Source organism: Amphiprion ocellaris, chromosome 2 (assembly GCF_022539595.1).
Source record: "Amphiprion ocellaris isolate individual 3 ecotype Okinawa chromosome 2, ASM2253959v1, whole genome shotgun sequence".
Classification (NCBI taxonomy): domain Eukaryota; kingdom Metazoa; phylum Chordata; class Actinopteri; family Pomacentridae; genus Amphiprion; species Amphiprion ocellaris.
The window spans coordinates 14084048-14110159 of NC_072767.1; the positions used below are offsets into that span (position 1 = coordinate 14084048).

Sequence of the window (26112 nt, forward strand, 5' to 3'; positions counted from 1 at the left end):
TAAATGTAATGGAATCAGGGTTCTACAGTGTGCCTGGGTGGTCTCTGTTGCATTTCTAATGATGCTGCGCCTTTCCCAGAACAAGTGGAAATACCTCAGTGATGCACCGTGAAAAGAGAGATGAGGAAAGAAGTTTACCTCCCATTGGGCTTTAAAATTCTCACACAAAGGACATTCAACACTTCAGAGGAGCATGCAGGCTGCTTTTATCACATGAAGTTGAACCATTCTGAACACAAAAATGAGGACTGAGTAAATTCAAGTCATCATTTGCTGTGGTCTTATTGATCATTTACATTAATTCTGGAAAAAGTGCTCTGGCAGGTGTGCACAAACCACAAATCATTACTGACTTAACATCCTGTCAAAGGCAAATTGATAAACTGAAGTACAACCAGAGATGATGGATTTGCCATTTTAAGTAGAATGAATTTAATTGTATTTTTTTAATTCTAAGATGTTGGAATTTCCCACTTGATTTTGCTTCTAGAATTTTATTTTAAGTCATGAACGGTCATGAGTAAAAGTGACTTGAAACATGTATAAACTATTAACGTACTGTCAGTATTTTTCAACTGAAATGACAAATATTGATTGGAAAACTGCATGCTTCAGTGTAATAAATTACTCAAAATGTTTGCTTCAAACCAGATTCACAATATTCATTAGTTTTAATCATTAGTTTTTATATAGGGTTAGAATGAGTATATATTATTATACAAACAAATATTTATTGATTCTGTTTCATTAATAGACTATAAATTATATACCGTCTAAAATTTAAATTAATTTATTTTATTTTGAAGGGTGTGGCTGGAAACAGCAGCCGGAAGTAGTCACAGATGCAGGAAACGGTCGCTGCAGTGAGGGTGCTGTAAACTGTAAGTTTCCATTTCTCGAAGATATTTAACCTTTAACTGCATCAGATAGACTCAATTTAATCATTTCACAGCATACAGAAATAAAAACGCTTCTTTTAGTGTACGACGAACGTAAATGACAGCCAGTGCTTATCTTTCCGACAAAACGAATTGGACTGCTAATGAACGTTAGCCTTAGCTAACGTTAGCTGTGAAATATGTCAACAAGGCAGAAATAATTGTCTTTAAACCCACTGGGGAGAATTTAGCGTGTTGAACCGGCTGTCTGTAGCGTGTCTGTGATAGTGGGTGTTCGTAGAAGAAGCTGAGACGGATTTAATGTTGTCATTTCGCATTGTGTGAACGACAATACGAGTAGTCACTCTCCGTTGACATTTCTGTCTGTGTAAAGGTGATATTGTGTGTTGTATGTTGCAAAACATCTTTTAAGACATTGTATTAGCTGTGAACAGATTCTGGGCATTTCGGCACTGTAATGTCACATTAACCGCTACAACAACTGCTGCTGCTGCTTGGTTTTCTACTCCTGGCCACTTGTGTTTTTCTGTGTATTGAGATTGTCTCCGTGTATTGAATCATATGTAGTTTGTTCATATCGTCAGTATAATATTATTCAAATATTTGTGATGCTCATGGTCTTAAAATTAGGTTTCACTCGCCAGCAAATTCTTACTATGTGGATAGTTTGGTAGTTCAAAAAGTGTTGTATTTTCTGCAAATATACCAAAACTAAAGCAAAACGCCATCAGCATCAAAACCTGCCTTTCTCACCCCTCTGTGTGATCCTCTAAACTGTGCTGAAGAAATCTCCACTTCGCTGTAAATATTGTATTGCATTTTTCTTCTAGAAGGAGAAAATATTTGTATCTATGCAATGTGTGCATTGTGTGCTGCTCTCTTTTTTATTCTGTTTCATCTGCTGCTGTGACATTGTAAATTTCCCCGCTGTGGGATCAATAAAGGTTTAATCTATCTATCTATCTATCTATCTATCTATCTATCTATCTATCTATCTATCTATCTATCTATCTAAATTGAATACAATTGTGTGATGGTGGCAATTTAACACAGCACATACAAGTTAGGGAGTGTGTAGGTAATAGAAAATTTGCAGTTGTTGCTCATTGCCAGGTGGCATGATTTCTAATAAATTTTAAAAACACAGCAAGGCATTCCAGTGTAAATAGCGTAAGTAGCTGCCCTTTAACTTCACTAAGATCACTAACATGATGACCCATGAAACTGCCAATAAAAACAAAGAAAACGTATTGGTCATGACACTTTGATTGTACTTGGAAAACATCTAATGTTAACAGATAGGATTAAGCACAAAAGGAAATGACCACACCAGATGACCTCATATGACTCAAAGTCAGCCTTGCATGTAGTGGAAGACACACAGCTCACACTAAACATCAGAATATTTTAATGGGATAGCACAAGTTGGTTTGTATATAATGCCAGTTTGACTAAATGTTCCATTAAGCAACTTGATTGCAAGTAAAACATTTTTTCCAGCCTTGCCTCACTGCCGTGATTTTGTCATTCAAGTACAGATGTGAATCTGAACAAAGATATTTATCACTGGCATAAACTCGTTGTTGGCTTGTTGCAAAAACTGGACATCATTCCTTCCTCTTTGGGAATGATCTTATTATTTTTTATTAACCTGACATGTTTTTTTTTTGTTTGTTTGTTTATTGTGAACCATTCTTTCGAACTTCCTATTTAGTATATGTCAGGGTGGGCTGGCACAGAAATAGTGAGTATATCTTGGATGAGTAACTTTAAGAGCTGAAATTTTATGCCATTATGCTTCAGTGAAAAAGCTTTAGAAAGTAAACTATAGAAAGACTCAATAATCGCGCTACTGTACTCCTGTTTAAAGCTGCTATTAATTTTGACAGCAGCTAATCATTATTTTCATTACTGAGTCACCAGATGACATCTTTGTTGAGTAATTGTTTTATCTTAAGCTGTTGGAAAATGTTGGAAAATGCCTGTTATAATTTACCACAACTCAAGAAGATATTACATTAGCGGCTGAAGAATTAATTGAAATACTATTGACTATGTGTCACAACATAAAATCACAAATGACACATATTTGTGTTATAAAGGTGCCTTGACCTACAAATCATACACTCTAGACATAAGGGTACTTGATTTTTTTGTTATGGACCACAGCAAATTCCCATAGTCTTTTTTAAATTTGTGTCAGTGGTAAGGGAAAAAATCCTTCTAAAATTGTAACTCACATTGCAATCCTAATATCTGTCAAGATAATGGCTGTATGATTTTTCTTTTTTTCATAATGCTCATAATGCCCCAAATTTATATTTCTTGCTTCATTTAGCATGCCATGTTTAACAAAAAGGCAACAAATCTTCACACTTGAGAATCTAGAATCAGTGAATATTTGCCATTCTTGCTTGGCATACCTTTCTCCTGTAAAAAATATTGTGAACAACCACCGATAAGAGAGTAGAATGAATTGAAACGATGATTGCATTATGTCGTAGAGCATGCTTCTTGCTCCATCCTTGCTCCATCCACGAGTGGTGAAGACTGTACATAATGGTTTGAAAGACTCAGGTCTGCATTGAATTGTCATGGAGCTGATCAGATTAATGCCTGGTGTTTGGTAATGAAAATAATTGTTTGTAGAAACAGAAATTAGCTTTACTTCTTTGTACTTAAAAAAAAAAGTTAGACCAATTCACTGTTTAAGCTGTGGTTGCACATATAGTTATTTTCTTCTCTAAATGTTAAGATATTATTTAGTAGACCTGAAGCCCTCTTCATTATTGTATAAACACTTCAAATCTGAGCCTTATTAAGTGTAGTGTTTTCATACAGGGCAGAGTCTAAGCCTATTTAATCCCATGCACTTTATCAAATATTGTTGTAACATACTTTTTTTTAAACTCGGTTTTTCTAAGGGAACCATTGCCTTATCATATAGGTTTGATTAGCTGATTGATTGGATGAGAGTGTATGAGAGCGATTGATTGTTGATAGCAGTGCATTGTCCCTCTGTGCTGATGTCCATGCTTGTAAGGCCACAGTTAGCACCTATAGGGCTCTATATTTCACTTCTGCCTCTCTACCCCAAAGTAAGCGCTGCTCAGCTGGAGGAAGGTGGGGTAGATGGCGGGGGCAAAGCTACGCTGATCCATTTCCTGTCCCCTCCTGGAGCTCTAATTGAAAAATTTGGGTGGCCCTGCTTATTTGTTTTGGTGGAATGTGGTGGGTTGTGTTTTTTGAGGCTTTTCCTCAGTGCCGCTGCTCCATAGACCTCGGGGTGAATCGAGTGACGGGGGTCAGGCCGAGCCTTGTTTGTGAAGCGGCGCTTCTCTCTTACCCCTGTCTGCTCTCTGCAGTCTGCCCCACCTGGTAGCCTCCTCCCTGCTGACAGGCTTGCTGGGCCACTGGTCTTCACACTATGGTTTCTGTGACCCAGTCAGACATGAACAGGCAAAGGGGCTTTTGGCTGGAGAAAAACGAACACAGCATAGCTCGAAGTCACAGACTCAGTGTATAGTATTGCTCAGTTGGTGTAGATCCTTGCAAGATCCAGCCTCACTGAAACAGTTTAATTATAAAGTGACACGCTTAATACAAAATGAACAGTTCAAATTGTCATTTTCTCATCTAGTAACCATATCAATATTTTTTTCTTTAATTTCCTTTGTTTCATCTTCTGAATTTGGTTTTTGCTATTTTTCCATCAGTAAATTGTTGACTGCAGCCGGAGCTGATTGTTCCTTTGCCTCAGCTCCACCTTGGTGAAGGCATGAGCTCAGTGCTTTTGTCTGTTTGTCAGCCACGTCTCTTAAAACTTAAGAGAACCCTAGAATAATGGAAGAAGTTATTCATTTCTGTGGCCAGTCTGATTATTTTCTTTGAATTTGCGTGACAGGGGAGAACTGAGCTCTCTGATTCTTCTTATTTAATTAGTCTTTTTTTTGGGGACAATTTGATGTCACTTTTCTGCTGTTATCACTGTTACCATTTTATATTCAGTAAATTTCTTGGGGGCCTAAATTCCACAAGTCTCCAAAACTGCAACAAACAACACATTTGGGTTTTTTTTCTATTCTGTTGCAGTTAGATGAATATTTGGCTTGATGTTCAGACAAAGCAAGCAATATGACTTTAGTTTGGACTGTAGGAAACTGCGATTGGCATTTGTTGATATTTTATGCACTTTATTGGTGAAAGAGTGTTTAATCAAGAAAACAAGTGAAAGATTACTTATCGCCTAATAAACAATTATTGATAGTCATGTCAGCAACAATGTTTACTTTAATAATATATGTGACTTTCCATGTTTCTCATGCTGGTGATGTTTATATATATGTGTGTGTGTGTGTGTGTGTGTGTGTGTGTGTGTGTGTGTGTGTGTGTGTATTGAAAAAAAATTTTTTCAATTTATTTCTATAGCGCCAATTACAGTTCAAATTGTCTTAAGACACTTTACAGAACCCATACGCCTGAACCCCGGAGCAAGTCCTAAGTGGCAAGAAAAAACTCCCTTTTAATGTTAAGAAACCTTGAGTATATATGTATATATACATATGTACACATGTACACACACACACGATGGCCTAGCAGTGTTATAGCCTGACTTATGAAGGTTCAAACTGCTCCATTTCACAGTGTCATTGGACAGAGCTGCCCGTCTCCAGCTTCTTAATCCTTTGAAAACATTTTCCTGCATTTGCAGGCCTATACTTCATATTTCTGTTTATTGGTACAAGGTTTTTATATGGGAAATTGGGAACTTCACTTCATTAGGCATAACTCTGTAAAGCACTTGAGACTGACAAACAAACAAACAGATAGCCCTAAAGATAATAAACCCTGTGGGCAGACATCATGATGGGAGGATAGTGGGCCAGAGGCACACATCTGATCACTCTGTCCTCCTTTGCTGTCACGGAAGCGTCTCCATGAGTTCTGGGACTCGCTGGTCACAGAGGAGATGCTGACTCATGGTGGAAGAACTCTGTGACTGGTCAGTGGTCACAGCATCTGTTTTCAAACAGAATCTGCACATTTCATGTTAATACGATCCATTCAGTTGAAACTTGATACAGTTGACACATATTATGGTCAATTTTTGGCTTTCAGCTACATTCCCCTCTCCACATCTTAGAGGCATGTGGTGGCCTGGGTGTGAGTGAACACTGAGGGGGATTGTTTGAAGCTCCTCCCAGCCTGTGTGATCAAGCCAGTCTTCTCAAGCTGGGTGATGTTTGGTTGGCTCTGTGCATTCAGAGGAGTTGGGGGGGGGGATCTTTGATGGAATCTAGTGTTTGTGTAATGTTGGGGAGCACGGAGTGAAATGCTGTTGGTGGGGGCATGGGGAGGGGGCCGTTTCTCAGCATAGCAAGTTATATTTTCTGCTGGATGATGGAGGGGGCTGAGGGTGATGAGCTGTCTAAATGGGTCCCTTTGTGCCCACTAAACCCATCGCACTCTCTCTTAGACACACACACACACACACACACACACACACACACACACACACACACACACACACACACACACACACACACACACACACGCCAATCACTGCCATATGTGAGTCACCTTTGAGCTCAGAGCAGCATATGATCTAAGGTATGAACGCCTTATTCATGAGATAGTCATGTGGCAGCATGTGTGTGTGCTGATATCGTGAATCAGGTAATGATAGACTTCATCTCTATGTTAAAGCTGAGACTGTGTTTTGTTTAGTAGTTATCAGAGTAAAAACCAACCAATGCTCAAGAGTATGGAGGGGGAGCTGTGATTCTAATGCATCACTTGGAAGACTATAAAGACTCTTGTTGCCCAGATGAACAACTTTTAGAATTACCCTCTTCCATTTTTTATGAGGCACAGCAAAGATAGGCCAGAAATGGAGAGGGAGCTGCCTGATCTAAGTGCATTGCAATTAGGTGTTGGCATTTTTTTTCTGATAGTTGTTAGTTTTTTATTAATCAATTAATTATATCGTATATACAATTTAAGAAAATGTTCACCACAGTCGTCCAAATCCAGATCGCTTTATGTGCTTAACCACCTGCTGTAATCAGAAAACATGGGACATATTTGACTTATAACTGACTGAAAAGTAATTGAGTAATTTTCTTTCTATTGACCAATTCAGGGATCAACATTTCAGCTTTTTCCATAAATGGATTCCAATTACCAGCAGAGTTGTATTTTGTATCTGATAATAGTGTGGTTTTTACAAAATTCTGTTGTCCACATTAATGATTTCAACTTTTTGTCAACAGTCAAACACAGTTAAATACAAACATTTTTTGTTTGTTTAGGTTTATTGTATTTTTTTTGTATTTTCTATGTGGTTTGGCTGGTGGTAATTTAAAAAAACAAAACAAAAAAAAAACATTGTCCCATGAATGTAATTTTATTGACTGAAGTCTTGTAAGCAAGTTTCTTTTTGCTGCTTTATTTTCGGTGGCAGCAAAACATGAACACTACTATTCATCACAGTACAACCAACCAACCAACCAACAGAGAAATGATTTAATCCTTATTATAAATGTAATAACACTGTGCTCTCTAGAAGTCTGCTCACTGAAAATGTTTGCCTCTGTTTGATTTGATGCATCAAATTATGGCCAAAAGGCAAAGCATTAATACCAAAAGCAATGAGTTGGCTTATGAATGATTTTATAAGCCAAAATTGCAGTTGTGATTCTAAAATATTTTTCTAATATAGTGGACTTTTCCAACATGTCTTGCCATCATCTCTCCAAACCCAGCATCCTGCCCAGCGGCAGGGAAAATCCATTCAGAGCTAAAAATCTTAATGCCTACATGCTACTGTCAAATGATGTTTTTCCAAGCATGTCTTTAGTGTCTTGATTTTCTATAAAGAGGAACCATTGCTGCCATCCTCTCTAGAACATTTAGGAAATGTTTTTTGTTAATAAAATGAAATGGTTTCATATGACAAAAAGATTTGTTTAGATTTAATAAAAGGTTTTTCCTTTATGTCTGCCGATTCCAGCACTGGAGCCAAGGTATGGTGGCCAATTGTTAGCAGCGCTGCAATGAGATCCCAAACCTCAGAGTTCTGTAGCTACCATACAGATTAGAGCCAACCCTGCTGTTTGTTAGTCAGCCTCTAAGAAAAACAAATCTGCCTTTTTAGACAGTTTACCAAAGAGAGAAAGGTTGGGGCTTACGGCTAACAGCATCATGGTTGGGAGAGAATCGGGCAAAAGAAAAGAGGCTAAATCTGGTTCAGTGTTGTCATTTATTTAATTTTGCCTGCACAGAGCAACATGGCTTGACACAAGTTGGAAGCAACATGGGTATAATCTTAAGGGGATCTTCTAATGCCCTCTAGAGGTTAATGCCTTTATCCCTCTCAGTGCCTACCTCATAAATTTCCACTCGGAGATTCTGGAAGCTCTTCTTTTGTTTTCCTCTTCATACTACTTTTAGGAAAAATTCATTCACAGTTAGACCTCAGCCTGTATAAAGTTATAGTTCCTATTACCTTGTTTGCAGGGTATTTGTGATGGTGTGTGACATGAGACTTGTGCAAGAGTCTCCTTAGTTACTGTGTGACTTGGAGCATCATATGAGTGTGAGTGTGCGTGTCTGCGCATGTGTGTGCACGCACGCTGGTGTTATAGAGAGGGGTCTGGGCAGTGTTCCCGTGTCCATGCACAGCCCCCAGAGTAAAGTAAACACAGCGGCTCTTTTCTCATCCCAGCCGTCAGCAGGCTCTCCCCAGGCCCGCGCCAGAGACCACACACCCAGACCACACACACACACACACACACACACATACACACATACATACACACACACACACACACACACGCACACGCACACACGCACACACACACACACACACACACACACACACACACACACACACACACACACACGCACTACCCAGACCTCTTTGCAGATCCTTCCACATACTCACATACGCACAGACCACACAACACTAGTTCAGGCCCCTCGCACGCAACCTAGCTGAGCTGTCATTTTGCCCAGTGTGTGTGTGTGTCTGTGTGTGTGTGTGTGTCTATATATATATATGTATATGTATATGTATATGTATATGTATATGTATATGTATATATATATATATATATATATATATATATATATATATATATGTATATATATATATATATATATATACGTACGTGTATATGTGTGTGTGTGTGTGCCCGTGCGTGTGTGTACATATGTGCATGTGAAGGGTATCTGTGTGTTTGTGCACGTGTATTTCCAAGATTAGGAGGGGATAGGATAGAAACACTCCTGGAAGCAGAATCAGAATTATACAAAACAAAGAGCCCTGTCCTGTGCCCCTTGCCGCTCCCTCTCTAAACATGTGGGATTGATGAAGGATATACCAAGCTCTTGTTTTAGGCCTGTTAACCTCTTATCGTCTTCATGTCAGATCCATAGCCCCTCCATTTCCTATGACAAGCGTGGGGCAGCAGCAACAACCTGAGGTAAATCCCGCTGGAGGTTTCGTGTTAACTCTTGCGCTGGCGCAATTTGGTAGACGAGGGGGGTTCCCAAAAAGGTTCCTTCTCTTGGACGTTTCTGGGTCAAGATGTGCTGGGGTCATTACTGCTGCTTTTTGTGCTTCTGTGTTTTTGCTGTGTCGTGTTTCTGCAATTTCAGAGCTTTTAAAGGAAAGTGTAATGAAAATCTGAGGTCTTCGTCCTGTGGTTTTTACTTCATGCTGTGAGCCAAATACTCAGCAACTGATAAACTGTGAGCTGTAAGTGGTTAGTGCCAAAACCATTAATCTCTCAACTGTTTCGTTGATTTTAGTTAATTGACAATATTTTTTGTAGTAGATTATTTCAGAAAGATTCCCAACATTTCAGCCCTCTGAACCCCAAGGAGTTTCTGGTCAATTTTTGCTCCTAACACATTTTTACTCACTGTGGGCTCATTTTTTCATTAAATTATAAACTCTGGCACCTCTATGGAAAAAGTACAATGTTTCGAAGTAGTGAGAACTGAACAATATCTTTAGTGCAGTATAATTAAGTTAGAATGCTGTAAATCCTTTAATAATGAAAGTTGAATTTTTGTGTACAAAAACTGACAAAACCTTGAAACAATGTGAACAACATTTTCCAACTGCCCACAGGTGTTACCAAAAATGCTAACTATACATGCTATAGACATGCTAAAGACGTTTTACCACATAAATTTTTCATTTGTTTCCATCCTTGACTGCTGTCGGCCCTGCAGTTCAGCCCAGTTCAGCCAAAAAGTCCATGAGTTTTTGTTTTGTGACTGTTGCTTGCAGCTGTATTACTAATGACTTCATGGTTGTTCTGAGGAGTGTAATTTTTGTATTTATTATTAGTATTTTTTTTCTTACAGAATCTTATTGAATTTCCCTTCGGGAATTGATAAAGTTATTGTACTGGTGCAAAGGTTTTTTTTTTGTACATTTTGAAATGACATAAACAATGAAATCTAGAATAAAGTGATGTTATCGCAATATTAGACATTTGAGTGAAGGAGCACAGCACAGATAATTAGTTGAAGCACCATCGAAAAATTGAAAGTCTGGTAAATCTTTCTGTTTTTATTATCAGTTTCTTCTTCAATTCAATTCAATTCAGTTTTATTTATATAGCTCAGATTGACAACATGTGCCATCACAAAGTGCTTAGGATAGTAAGGTTTAGAACTTACGAATTACGAACAGAGAAAGCCCAACAATCCAAAGTTCTTCTGATAAATGGTGTAAGTTGGTGATTTTTATTTATTTATTTGTTTGTTTGTTTATTTGTTTATTTATATTTGTAAAGAAAACAGGCTTGAACTGGCAAGTTTAGGTTTCAGAGGGTTAATTGACAGATAGGTATTTTAATGATGTGTTATGAAAGAATATTTTACACTAAAATGAGCACCATGCAGCTTAAGAGTCCTGAAGCACAATATGTTGACACTAGTGTTTATTTGAACTCACCAGGTCTAATTAGATGGGGTGCAGGGCCTCACTGTGTAAATAATTTGTCAGTGAATGCCTGATTTGTATGTAGTAAATCTGCAAGTAATGATCATCGTTATTATTTACTAACCTATTGTTTTTTTGATTATTCAGTACATTTATTTGTTTAGCCTTAAAATGATAGAAATAATAAAAGGCATCCATCACACTTCCTTAGAGTCCAATGTGACATCTTCAGCATACATAATTGAAGCAGTTTATTTTTTGACATGTATGTAGGTTTTGAATTAGACTTTTATTAAAGCTTTTTCATTTTTTGAATTTGATTTAATCGCTACCTGTTTTTAATATCATCACTTCAGGTCCAGACCCTGAGACTGGAATAGGATGCCTTAATTGTTAAGTTCATTCATCAGGGAAAATAATCTCTTGTTTGTGCTTCTTAAATGTGAGGTTTTGCTGTTTTTCTCTCCTTTATATAGATATATGTGAAAACTGTTGGTCCAGCCAAACAAGCAATGTAAAAATGTTCCCTAGTTATTGTGGAAATTGCAATGAACTTTTTATGAATTATATACTTGATCTAAAAATTACAAAATAATAGATTCATGCATAATTAAGAAGAGATTAGCATACGCTGCAGCCCTAAACTTGGTTTGTGGCTATTGATCGATGAATTGGCCACTGAAGGACCTGAAACTTTCTTGTTACAGGACAGTGTCTTTAACAAGTAGACTAATCAGTGTTGTGCTCTGTCAGTTTTTGTTTCCTCTGATATTAGAGCCTCTGACTCGCTGAAGTCTGACAGACTGCATCTCAGTTGTGCACCTAACACCTAATTAGTGGCCAAATAACACATGGTTACCATGATTTTACTGTAGGTCTGGTCCGTGTGAACTCCTGCATTGTTTGAGGAGATCGTGTTTTGGCTGTGGAGCAAAAGGGCGGAAGCCTCGCTCAAGCTGCTTCAAAGAGTCTCGATTGGTCAGCCTTTTTGAGACCTGGCAGTAATTTATTAGCAAACATATGTGCTGCTGAAATATGTCCTTTCATTTTTTCTTTTAGAATCTTCCCTCTCATTCTTAACTCAGACCCAACATGAACTGATTTGCATTGGTGCTCCTTCTTTGGCACTGTAATCTGTACAGTATTGTGGAGGCTTATGTGGAATGAATGAGGAGGCCAGGTTTATTTATCCTGCACTGTGAGGTTTACATTCTTCCTTTCCTCCCTGCTCTCTGTCTGCTCCTTCATTCTTGGCTCCCTTTTCTATTTTTCCAATTATCTAAGAGATAACTGCTGCAATGCATACATTGTTTGGAGACCTACAGGGTGGGAAATTAATTCTACCAACCTAATGCTACACATATTTTAAAATCCCCAGTCAGTTCTATAAAACAAAGTATTAGAATTCCTGGGAACTTCTATTGAATTGATAAAAATATCTTTCATAAATTCTGATTCATCAGAACAGGGTTGTGTGTTTTCCAGCTATTGTTGACAAAGGCCTAATTTTCAGAGGTTGGCTTTCTGAAAAAAATTCTAGTATACATACTTGTGTTTGTGGGAACCCTTTGACGCTGTTTTGTCCCTTCGTACAACAGTACAGATTTTTTTTCTGTAGGTTATTTAGCCAAGTAGAGATGAATCTAATATTTTTTATTTAGTCAGATTTATTGCTTTTATATGAAAGATCAGTCATTTTGCTTTTAAAAAGTCAAAGTGATTTTACTGTACATGATAATGGAGACCAAACTGCTGTGTCCACATGTTTTAATTTTTTTTATAATTAAAAATAAATAATTCTATGTGTCGAACTAACTGTGGGATGAATAATGTTTATACATTTCTTACTAATTATCCGATTGTCAAAACTTCTGATTAATGTTCTGTCAGCAGTCTAATGAATTGTTTTTGTACAGATTGCTCAGTCAGTGTGCTGACTTCTTTGTTAGAGACCATGTTCTGCTGTGTATGACTCTTCATCATTTTCCACTTCCAGGTGCTGATAGACCCAGCGTTCCTTTTTGCCTCAGGCCACCACCATGTCCCGTGCCCGTCAACCCCCGCTGGTCACGGGCATTTCGCCCAAGGAGGGTGCAGCCTGGACCAAAGTCACCATCCGTGGAGAAAACCTAGGCACAGGCCCAGCTGACCTCATTGGTAATACATTTCTAAACACATAGCAAACCTCACACACACCTCTGTCATGGTAAAATGTTGTGGTTTCTACTTTTGTTACATTTTTTAACATATATTTCTGTTACACTGTATTGATTTTCATTTTTTAACTTTATCTTTCTTAGTAAAGTATTCTTACATGTTGGTGTATAATTGAATCATGATAAATATGCAATATCTGGATTTTTTAGAGCACAGCGAAGATATAAAAATGATATAAAAATGCAAAATGTCAGCACATTATATGATGTTTTACTGTACATAATAATTTTTAGATGATGATTTTTATTATTTGTGTAACTCTGGCAAGCACTGTTCTGAGAAAAGGAGACACTCATGCTGAGAGAATGTGGCTGATTTGAATATTTTTTTAAATTTCAGCTCTTTTAACTGCTTTATTACCATATCCATCCACTAATCACAACAGGCCTTTTTTTAAACAGGGTGTTGTAAAGTTTGTTTGAGTTTATGTGATACATAGGTGGACAGTGCACTTAACTTTTTTTCCCCTCCAAGATAAGAATTTCCTTAGCTATTCACTACTTAGGTTTTACTTTCAGAGCAGTTTAATAAGTGGAGTAAAGAGCTGCCTCAATAAAAGCAAGTTAAGCCCTAATTCTGCAAGCATTGTTGCTATACACATCAGCAATAATTATTTTTTGTCTGTAAACATGATTGTTTAAAGTACCTAAATATATGTTGTAATATAACAACTATTTTTACAATTAAAACAATTTGTTTATTTCTGTAATGTTATTAAAAACCTGTGATAACACATAGCTGAAGGAAGTGTTTTGAAAATAATATCAACTTAATTGTACAATTTATTTGTGCAAGTATAATTTGAAATATGTCATTTGTACTTTTTTACATTTAAAATGATTTAGTGTTGCAGTGCTTTTTACCGTTTACACACCAGAAAAAAAAATCTCCATGACATTGTGATATTAGAAATTCAGCAACTTTACTAGAAAGAAAACATGTTAACAAAAATCCCAGACTCAGCAAACATGAATTGACTTTGACTCAGTTCAGTTTTGCTTTTTGTGTTTTTCTAATTACTCTTGATAGAGACTGCTTAATACACTAACAACTCAGTAATTCATTTATAGTTAGATTACTGTCTGCCTAGTTTTACAAATGCAGGAACTTATCAATATGGATTAATGTGCAAATAAAGTTGCTGGTGTGTTTTTAAAATAATAATCAAAAGCCACACAGATGCACCATCTTGTTCTCATCATTATATGTTTTCTGTGCTGGTATTTTCCCTCACATTCGTCAGTTCCTCCTGTAGCCTGCTTCTTTGATTTTAGTAGAGGTGGAGAAAGGGGGACGGATTAGAGGACTCTCATACTTGGCAACCAGTGTGGTGTCCAGTGATACAGGTCTATTTCAGACCATGAATGTCCCTGGGGCCTGGAATTAGACAAACAGATATGCACAAATGTGAGCGAGTGCTTATGTATTCAAACAAAGTGGCCAGTAGAGAACAGAGGCAGGAAATGGGATTCTAATGGGCATATTATTCATGGTTTTATGGGCTATTTGGTAATCAGCTCTTGTAGGCTCCTACAATGTTTGATTACACTCAGGTGAAACGTTTTGAATCCCCTTAGCTGGAAATGTGAAAGTAATCCCTTTGTCTGTCTTCTACTGCCCAAATGGTGTTCAAGAGGGTTTAAAAAGAGGTTGACAGATGCAGAGTGCACATTGTGCCACTAATGAGCCACTTAGCTCTGAAGTGACAAACATGACCCTGAAGGAGCTGAGTGAGAGGAAGGAAGATCAAGGCCACCCACGCCCATCATGGCCCCAGCTTGAACTTTCACCTCCATTGACAGTTTGACTAAACTAGCTGATAAACTTCACTGCTGTCTAAGTGAGCTCCTCTTGTTATAGATTTTCTGTGTGTGTGTGTGTGTGTGTGTGTGTGTGTGTGTGTGTGTGTGTGTGTGTGTGTGTGTGTGTGTGTGTGTGTGTGTGTGTGTGTGTGTGTGTGTGTGTGTGTGTGTGTGTGTGTGCAACAGTTTATTTGTTCTGTCACAGAGTGTCTGTATCTCTCACCTTTTTCACCTTTCCCTTCTCTCTTCTGTCTCAGGTCTGTCGATCTGCGGCCATAACTGCCTGCTGACAGCTGAGTGGATGTCAGCCAGCAAAATAGTGTGCCGCGTGGGTCCTGCCAAAGATGACAAGGGAGAAATCATTGTCACCACCAAGTCTGGAGGTCTGGGCACCTCCACGGTCTCATTCAAGCTGATCAGGCCAGAGAGGATTGGTGAGACTCAACAGACAAAAAAATCAACATGACGTTTGTTATGTGCTGCCCTGGACAATTAGAGCAGATAAAGTTGCAGTAAACACTTGATTATTTTTTATTTTTTTAAACCGTTTTACTCTTAAGGCTATGAATTGTGGTAAAATTGTGAAAGTTCAAGTTGTTTAGCCTAAAATTACAGGCTTGGGCCAGATGTCTGTATTACCTTTGCAGCACCTTTTCTCACACTCTTGCTTCATATGAGGGAAAAAATAATACCAAATGTACAGAAATAAGAATGAGACAAACCTCAAGGAAATTTCCAAATGAAAGTGCATTCTTACAGATATCGTTCAAAAAACAGCAAAACATGTTGAACATTTTGACAACACGTGAAGTACACACACACACAAAAAAGCACAAGCAAATTGCTAGACCCATTAATCAAATACTGATAAAAACACCTAGGCCTGTGTGAATAGATGATTTAAGCCTCATTTTAATGCTGTTTGTAAAATGAACTGACAATGTTTATTTTACTTTCAGCATTTTGACTGATAAAAATGCATGGACACATGTGGCTGGCTTAAGTCAACCACACATCAATGAGGTTGTTAAAAATGTTTATTTTACTTGAAGCATTCTGATGTATAATTCCAATGTTGCTATTGACTATAAAGATAGTATTAGCCTTTTACTAATGTCTAGTATATTCAGCAGTCATTGTGTCCATTTCTTCATGCCGCATATATATTCTCACATTGAAAATGTGTCTCAAATGGTATGCTGTTTTTATATTTACAGGTTCTCGTAAAACTAATGCATGTGTTATCAGACTGAGAAAATTATATTGTATTTGCTTGCATGATTGTATAAAGATATAAATTCACTCAAAGTAAAAGTATTACACTACCGTTCAAAAGTTTGGGGTCACTTAGAAATGACCTTATTTTTGAAAGAATAGCATTTTTTCAATGAAGGTAGCATTAATTGGATCAGAAATCCAGTCTAGACATTGTTAATGAGGTAGATGACTCTTCTAGCTGGAAACGGCAGATTTTTAATGGAATATCTACATAGGGGTACAAAGACCCATTTCCAGCAACCATCACTCCTGTGTTCTGATGCTACATTGTGTTAGCTAATGGTGTTGAAAGGCTAATTGATGATTAGAAAACCCTTGTGCAATGATGTTAGCACATGAATAAAAGTGTGAGTTTCCATGGAAAACATGAAATTGCCTGGGTGACCCCAAACTTTTGAACGGTAGTGTATATGTTGCTGCATAAGTTTACATGTTTGTGCCTTTGTGAAATATATTTCAGAGTGTATTTCAGTGTGTGGGAGCACATCTGGGATGTGTTGTAGACCCAAGTGACTGTGTCTCGCCTGCCCTGTCCTGTCTTGCAGGTATCCTGGACCAGTCTGCGGTGTGGGTAGATGAAATGAACTACTACGACATGAGGACAAACCGCAACAAAGGAATATCCCCGCTCTCCCTGCGTCCCAGCAATCCACTGGGCATCGAAATAGACAAGTATGGGTCGAGAACTCACCAATACACACACAAAAATCGCTCAGCACAATCACACCGCCATAAACACAAGTGCTCTAGTCATTGAGTCATGGTTTACATCTCTAAACAGAAACAAACTCGCCCCATATGCCGGCATTTGAAATATTATGCCAACACGGCAATGGCTGAACAGCCCCTAACCGCTCCACGCAGGGAGTGGAAACAAAATAATTGTGTATAAAGCAGAGAGGACAGCGATAGAAAGAGATTTGGAAAGAAGTAAGGCAGCAAACCCACACATGTTCACTGCCTCAGAGCAGGCAGCATGGTGCTGCCTCCCACGTGCCTGGCAGGGACTGCACAAGTTGTAATGTATAGTTTGTGTTGTCAAGTTCTGGCATTTCTGGCTTAGTGTTTGTTTGGTTTAGAGGGGCCGGGGGCAAGTGACCGCTCGTGGCCAGAGACAAGACCCCCATAAACAGGCTGTACCATTCACTCCGTGCACCACCAGTTTGAGTTGATTTGTTGCACAAAGGCATTTAAAAGGAGGGGATGTTTGGTTGGTTGTAAAGCATCACTCTGTTGTCTGTTCTGTCTTTTTGTTTGTGTACAGCTTTGTTTAGTGATGTCACTGGAAGATTATTCAGCTGAAGCTGTTTTTACAAGCTGTTCATTACTTAAAACTTGGACTAGCTATAACGGAAGTGTTTAAGACATTTCAGTTGGTAATTAGTTACACTCACTAAATATACTGTGATTGCTACACATACTATAATCTCAAGTGTAATGCTTGAATAATGATGTAGTAAAATGCTTGGTACTGGGTGAATTTCCAAGCATGAGTAGTAAAAATGTACCTACCTGTCTATCTTGTGTCGTGTGCAAAATGAACACATGCAAAGACCCTAAAGTGTGTCATGTACATATGCAAGTAAATAATAGCAGGAGTGCAGTACCTAACACATTAAATAAAGGTATAGTAAGAGTAATAGAAAATATTAGATATTTTCCTCCTCCATAATCATGGTGTGGTATCTACTTAAGTATATTGGGCACCAGAAGCATTTTGTTTTGCCATGTATTTCTGTCAGTTAGCTTCACAGTTTGTTTATACTTCTTCTTGACATGAATTAGATCACACAGGAAAAAATATACTGAAACTAAAGTAAATGTCAGTCTTACTTATGCAGACCAAAATCTAGTATATGTTGGTACTTTATACCTTTAGAAATTCTAGTTTCACATCTTAATTATTGCAGTATCTCTGCCATTAGAAGTAATATATTGTGTCCTGAATATGTCAAAAATAATAATCCAATTTATTTTCTTTGTTCATACACATAAATCTGTGTGCCGTCGTTTGTCCGTAAAGCTACTATTTGAGCTCTCTGTCTTCTTTGCATACGTATTTGTATGTCACCTAGATTGTTCTTGCAAATGGATTTTCTGTTTCACAGACTGTACTGTTTGTGTGCAGTTTTTTCTATGTATGTGTGCGTAACTGCAGAGTGGGTGGTGGTGGTGGTGGGGGGGTTTGGTTTGTGTAGGCCACAGGTCATTAGTAGAGATCAAGCTTCCCTAATGAGTACTGGGTCCTCCAGGGGCACTCAGGCGTCACACACTGCACTTCCCACGCCAGGCTCTCCCAGCCTCTGTACCTTTCAGCTGCACACTGCCCCCTGCTGGAAAAGTTGATCCCTATATCACATTGAAAAATTTTCTCACAGTTCTTTTGCCAAGCCTTGGTCTCTCACAGTTTACCATGAATTTATGTGTGCAGTTATTTTTCTTTGTCTTCATGTCACCACAGTTTTAACTGCACAATTTGAGACGTGGAGTTTTTCTGGTGTTTATATACCGTACATCTGAACACTGTACATTTTTTAAATACAGTATAATACAGATCTTCTGTGTTCATTTTTCTTTATCTGTCTCTTTCCAGAGGTAAAATCCCACAGAAAGACATGGAGCTGACATTTCCGGGAATGAGTGGAGACTTCACCAGTGAGAACTTCTCTGCCACCTGGTATCTCATAGAAAACCATGCAGGCTCCAGGTATGTTTTTCTTAGTGACCGGTCTTATGTTGCTATTTCTCATAACCATTGCTAAGAAACGGGGAAATAAATGCAACACGGACATCACAGTTAAGCATCTTTCCCTTTAGCAGAAATTGTCTTGTATCATATTTGTTTCTCAACTTAAATAATTTGACACACAAGAGACGGCTCACAGAGTGATGCACAGAGAAAACAGACCTGAGATTTTTTTCCCACCACCTTGACTTGACATACCAACAAACGTGAGTAGCAGTTTTGCATGTCCTGGTGCTACGATCAGTGGTAGGTAGATCCATTAGTGTATTTACAAGCACAGCAGTGCACTAGTTATAAGATTTATCCTGGTTTCGATTGTTTTCAGGGTACAGTACTTACATGGACTGCAGAGAAATCTTGTTATTCATATCGCTGTAAACATGATAAACATTAGCATTTCAATTACGTATTGCCTGTGAAGTTTACAATACAATGCAGCTATTTAATCAGACATTCTTGTAGCTGTTAGCCTAAGCCTAAATTAATTTGACTGTGGATATTCAAAATGAAGCTACTGTGGCTTACAGCAGGTTTAGCGCAATTAAATGCCAACATCGCATTGTAGCTTTGGTTTGTCCACCTTATTGCCAGCAACAGGAGATGAGAGCGACCATAAATATTAAACATGTCCTCTTTGACCATGTCAGGCTGTCACTGTCACCACGTAGCACAGGGGAGCGATGAGTGAAGACACACAGCTGCGACTGGTGGGACTGAGTGGACTTTAGAGACATCTAGTGAAATTTACATATGAGTAGAGCATCCTATTATCACCTGTCAGACACAGCTGAACTGTTAAGAGGAAACAGCAGCAGGAGCACTAGTTCAGATGTTGATTGCAGTGACTGTAGTGTTGTACAAACTGGTCAGTTTGTTGGAAGTATCACTTGGTTTGTGTTTCTGATCGTCACATGGCTGAAGGTACGGCTACACAGGTAGTCAACAGCAGTACGATGTTAACATGCAACACTGTCCTGGGTTCTTTAGCTGTATCCCACCCAGCACACTTGGGTTCTTAAAACCAGGATACAGGCTTATCCAGTTTTCTAAATTTGGATGTGATGTGCATGTACAAATAAAAATTTTGCAGATGCAAAAAAAAAAAAAAAAAAAAAAAATAGTATCACCATGATATTCAAGTCTGTGTGAATGCACTCCATGTTTTGCAAAAGACACAATACTTTTTACACCTTTTACACCTCACTCCAATTTAGGATTATGATAGAACTGCAGTTAGACATTAAATCACTTTGTTATTCGATTAAAAAAAATACAGTCCAAGACATAATATGACATATTCACTGATTTCACCTTGTAAAATTGGAATATTGTCTGGGTTTTTGTTTGTTTTTTTCTATGTGGTTTTTGTCTGTTTGTTTGTTCACTCTCAAATAGTAAACCACATATATTGGGGTAATGGACTTTTAGCCAGAATTAACTGATTAATTCAATAACCAAGAAAACCACTGATAGATATATGAAAATAATCTTTAGTTACAGCCCTGTTGTATGGACTGGGAGATGTTATTAACTAAATTCAAAAGTAAATACATTACAAAGAACACATTTAGGGGAAAAACATTGTTATGCTTGGCTTTGTTGCATTGTTTAAATTTAATTTTCTTGTTCAAATCTCCACGTGGTCAGCTGGTTCTTCATAGAACAGTTAGGTATGCAGACAAGGCAGCTGCTGACCCAAAAGACTGTCATGTTAGGGCAGAGGAGAGTTATTTTGGACTCTCCTGGCTTCCTCTCCCCCTGCTTAGCCTTCCAGTAACCCAGACCCCAGGATCCAGCATGACCAGGGGCCTCTGTTTGGATCGCACTGGGTGACTGTTTCTTCCTGCGGAGGAAACCTCACTCAGGAGACTGACACACAGACACACGTACTCACAGTCCCTCCAGATGTGTGTCCAGAAATTGTTTCTCTTTACATACCAAAATACATGCATGCACAAAATTGCCAAAAATATATTTGAGTGTTGAAATTTTCTGTATTTTTTCTGTTTGATAATCATTTTATATATTTCTAACTCCTGAATGTACAAAACAAGCATTTCAAAGATATTCAAGATTCATCAGTGTATTTTAAACTGAAAAAAGTTATCATTAATTGCTGCTTTAGTGTAATGGCAATATAACTTTGTTGTTTTCACAGTTTTGAGCAGCTGAAGATTGCAGCCAGTAATCTGAAGAAGCAGGCTACCAAGAAGAATGAGGGGAGTCTGGCTTATGTAAAGGGAGGCCTCAGTACATTTTTTGAGGCTCAAGACGCTCTGTCAGGTGAGACGAATTAACACATTTATGTGTGTTATGGAATTGCACCAAATGTCTGCAATTAATACACAAACTTTCAAATCACCACTCTTCACCTCTACTCAGAAAATAGCTCTTGATTTTTGGAAAGTGTGCAAGTGTGTGTCTGTGGAATATTTTTCCCCATATGTGGTTTAGCAGCGGTTGATTAAAGAGGCTCATTTGGACGCTGTATGAAAACCCTCCACTTTGTACTACAGTTACACCAGCCAACCACAACATGGTTAATTCACCTTCATCAAAATGAGATCAGCTCTCACCTGTCACACACACTCTCACTTGACTCGGCAAAGTGGATATAAACACACACGTGCACACTCGCTGACCTTCAGATGCCAGAAAGATTTCAAGGTAGCAGAGCCTGACTGCTGTCGCTCTGCCAGGTACCTCAAATCAATTGTTCACTTCATCATTCATACTTTTGTCTGTTTACTCTCTGCTCCCACCATAGCCGCTCAGTTACTTCCCCTTACTATTTATATGTACACTTTTCTGCCTCCATCATTATTATTATTGCTTTCCGTATGTTTGTGCCCCGGTTGGAAGAGAGGCAATGTTTTCATTGTTAGTGGCTGAATCTAAATAAACGGAGCAGCCCAACACAATGCAAGCCGGAGTATTAGGACTGATAGTGCTGATAACAGACCCAATATGACTAACGGGAACAATGCACAGTCATTCTCACGTTCAGACTGAGCGTGCCTACTGTGTGCCCGCTGCCCCAATGGGAAATGTAAAGGCTCCAGGGATAGAGGAAGCAGTGCACCATGGATGTACTCAAGTGACCTGTGACCCAAGGCAACATGCTACACTGATACTTTATGACCTGTGAGACTGCATAGAGTTTTCTGGGTCTGAAAGTTACATGTTCCTTATTACTGAACTACACTCCATGTCCTTCCTTAAATGGAGCACCTGTTGTTGGAGAGCAGCTTTTTGAATAACACCAGATAAACAGATATTTAACAGAATCAATGAAAGCGAAATATCCAGCAAACAAGGCAGGCTATGCTTAAGTGTCCTTTCTAGATTTATTCTGTATTTTAGAAACGGTTAACATAAATAAGTCAGTGCACCAAATGGATGCAGCTGATTAGACTTGCCTTGTTTTTTAAAGTTTCCTTATTATACATTTAGTCGGTCAGCCTTAAAGCCAGTTGTATTTTAAAGTGATACATGAAATGCTCTTTATTAAAGCTACACTAATAAATATTTTTATATTTACAAGGAATCAAATAACTAAATCTGAAAGGTGTCGCTTGCAGTGAAAATTATCTCTGAGCACCCCTTGATCCTACAGAGTGATTTTGTGCCTTTTCAGACATTGATTTGTAATTCTCTAACTCAGTCTACTGTACGCAACCTTCTCAGACACAGTGAAAAATCTACTGAGCATAGTGAAATGTATATTTCTCTCAGGGAGTATGTGGAGAGTGAATGGCGTACTGCAATAATCAGGTGGTAATAAGCACATCTCCGATTGAATACTAACGTATCTTCTAAATGTTGAATACCATGTTTGCCATTTTAACCTTTTACCCAAATGACAAGAGAAATGAACAAATGTAGTTTTAAAGGATGAATCTCATGTGTGCAGATTGTTGAGGTGTGTTTGGCAAGCAGGCATTTGTTCATGATTTTTTCGGCAGAGGTCAAAATGATTTCTTTATCTGTTAGCATTTTCAGTCTGTCTTCTTGGGCTTGACATTTTCCACCCCGTTTCTACACTTAATTTCACGCCTCACAACTTTCTAATTTTCTTTACAGCAATTATAGTTTAGTCTGGTGACAATATCTTGTAGGAACAGCCTCATTTGGTAGCACAGCAGAAGGTGCAAGTGTTGTGAATCAACAAATGTCTATTTCTTAAATGTTGTATGATTGACCCCCACTTTTCAAATGTACTTTTTACTAAAACAAGCAAAAAACATTGTCTTATATTTGGATCAACAGTATGACTTCAAAACAAGTCTTTAAACTTCCTGACTCCTCTCTTCTCACTGTGACTTATTACAGCCCTACAGCATCTTGCTTGGGTCAAGATTTGGCTCTCAATCAAGTAGTGGCTTAGAATGGATAGCTCAAGTGTAGATAGTTCTGCACACTAGGTATGGTCAGCCAAACCGACATACCATCCGGCACACTTGCAGTCAGCCAGCCAGCTTGAGACAGCTCTGCAGTAGTTCACTGCCAGGCCTAGTTAGCACAGCTGTTTGAGCAACTGTGAATCCTTTCTTTGTCTCTCTGCAGTGTTTGGCAGTTCTCTGTTGTTCTCAGTCAGTCCAAATGAATCTCACCTGAGAAGTAACTGTAAGAATTTGAAAGAAGTCAACTGTGAAATAAGATATTAACAAGGCGCTTGTGTGTTGCTGTAGTTGAGTGTGTCTTAGAAGTTACTGTCGTGCCTCCAGCCCTCTCAGTCATCATCATGACATTCCTGTCTCCTGTTTATTTTCAGTTCTGCTTGCATGTGAGATTTTTATTGATGACTTTAATAGAAGTTTTTTTTTCATGCAAGTGTTCTGCTGCTTGCAAGGTAGAAACAAGGAAGAGATGCCAAATCTGGGAAAAGAAATGAGGCAGATAAAACATTTTTTGCGCAAACACCAAGACTCTGACTTGGATATCCAAGGGATTTCTACTACCACCTCTTTTTTTCCTGTTTCTGCTGATTGCTTCGTAATTGCTTTCCAGTATAGCTAACAATCTCCAGCAGAAATAGCAAAATAAAATCCTTATATAATAAAATGTCTTTTTTTGATAAACTCTGCACTCCAAGCTAAAGCACACAGTTTAGACTTTTGCTTCTGCAAACCACACGTGTTGTTAATTACTATGCTGCTTGGGTTAGTTAGATGATATCAACTCCTGCCAAATGGAGAAAAAAGTCTGGAATCTACAGACAGATTTTTAGCTTAGGATAGTAATCTTAGAGCTTCTAAAATAAAGATTAGGTGTATATAATCAAGTTGCATGGCCTCAAAAGATTTGCAAGGTATAGGATTAGCTGAAGCCATATCAGTATCCACTGTTTTACGTTTGTAATTTGATTTTGGCAGAAGTGTTTAGTGAAATAGCATTATAACATATCCTTAGGTCACAATGACATGGTACCACACCTGATGCTTCAATTCAGAGAGTCATAGTCAAACAGAGTATCAGGGTCAGACATGAAGCCAGATTGTTGCTCTAGGTTTAAGTTCCTTTTACAGTAGCCTAGTTACCAAGAGGTAGAATGGTGAAAGGGTGTTGGCAGTCATTTTGGTTGAACATCATTGCAAAGAGGAGTTTAGTGAAGTTATAATATCTTATTTAGTCAAACATTCGTGTTGTCCAGCACTTCTGTCTTGAGATTCTGAAGTTTTATGTCTTATATCAGCTCTGTTTTGCAGTTCTTTTAAGGTTAAATAGAGATTTATTACGGTGTCATTTTCATGTCACTTTCAAGAGAACCTATTAGTTAGATGTTTTTGCCCCACTGGAAGACTTTTCTGTTGCACACTCGCAGATTGCTCTGAATTACAAAATGTTTTTCTCCCTGTGTTGAAGGGGAATATTTTGTTACAGTAAGGGGAATGGTTCTGTAAACACTTCATGTGAACCACCACAAACTGGTGAAAGAAATGGAGGGTTTGGGCTATGGCTGTTTGGTCATGAAGCCTTAGTGACAAACTGAGCCATGCTTCTGAGACAGACACACTCTGGCTGATTGACTGAGTGACAGGTTTGCCAGGGATCCCAGGGTTGTTGCTACTAAAATGTTGAAATTTGAGGTTTTTCATTGTTGTGTGAAAAGGAAGTCTCCCAGTGATGCAGGAAACGGAACGGCTACCGTGTTCCAAAAATGCAAGATTCCCAGGGCCTATTCCCCGAGTCCCCAGCTCCGGCAGGAGTCAAAACATCTCCAGCTTTAGAAACCAGGGACACTGTATTTTTATTCTTATTCTTTTTTTTCCTCAACGGTTCCAGGAAGTTAAGCAGGAGCTGCAGCTCTTCCTCAGGTCCAGGCTGTGTGTTATCCGGACCCTGACCTGATGTTTAGGTTAACTGTGACGTCGGCGGCCCTTCGGTGTGTGACAGACGCAGAGGACACACAGCTGGCAACAGGGCAAAGGGGAGTGTAGAGACATGAAGCAGACCTTCAGTGTGTGTCTTCCTTTGTATTCAGCCCTATCAATCCTGTGCTCTCCTGTATACACTCCCACTCTTACAGGCTTCAGTCCCAACCTGCATCTGGCCACATTTTCTGCCGGGCAGGAGTGAGGGCCAGTGACGTCCGCACTGATTAGGCAATGGCATGTTTGAACAGTGTGTTTTAGGAATACCTCAGTCTCTGCCTTGAGGCTTCTGTCTGTCAGAATGGACCCACATATTTATTTACAGAACTCTCCCCCTTCGCTTTGCCTCCCACTCCCTCTACTGTCAAGCTCTGCTAACAGCCAGTATTTGTAGGAGGACAATTGTGGCAGTAGAAGAAAGGCAGGGAGATTGAGATGATATTTTTTCTTTTTCGTTATCTTTCTTTGACTCTTTCTGTCTTGACTTCATTCTTCAGATATCTGCTTGTTGCATATTTGAGTCACTTCACAAGTATGTATGAGAAGGCTTTTTAAACCCTCTCCACCTCTCTTCCACCATGTCAATAAACCCATACTACAGCTCTCAGCACCCAGCTGCCCACTACTGCACACCATTTATTTATTCACTGGTGTAGCCCCACCACTCGCTCACCGTCTTTTTTTTCTGTCAGTTTTCTCCCCTCGTTCCCTCTTTTCAAATTCCCTCTCCCGCGTAAAGCTCTTCATGCTAAGTGATGGTAAGTGATGGATACAAGCCATGAGAGAGTTCCTGCCTTTCTCCGCCTGCAACAGTCATTTCTGGCATGTAGACCTC

General features: G+C 38.7%; 1 protein-coding gene across 1 annotated transcript in view; it reads left to right on the plus strand.

The window, feature by feature from the left end:
- Nucleotides 1-815: 815 nt before the first annotated feature.
- The window catches only part of exoc2 (exocyst complex component 2), a 53112-nt gene continuing 27815 nt past the window's right edge, over nt 816-26112 (plus strand). The window contains exons 1-6 of the mRNA XM_023277514.3: nt 816-881; nt 12857-13017; nt 15137-15313; nt 16703-16829; nt 18751-18864; nt 21062-21186. Coding sequence (XP_023133282.2) covers nt 12900-13017; nt 15137-15313; nt 16703-16829; nt 18751-18864; nt 21062-21186 — 661 coding nt within the window. The 5' untranslated portion in view covers nt 816-881; nt 12857-12899. The remainder of the gene's footprint in view (nt 882-12856; nt 13018-15136; nt 15314-16702; nt 16830-18750; nt 18865-21061; nt 21187-26112) is intronic.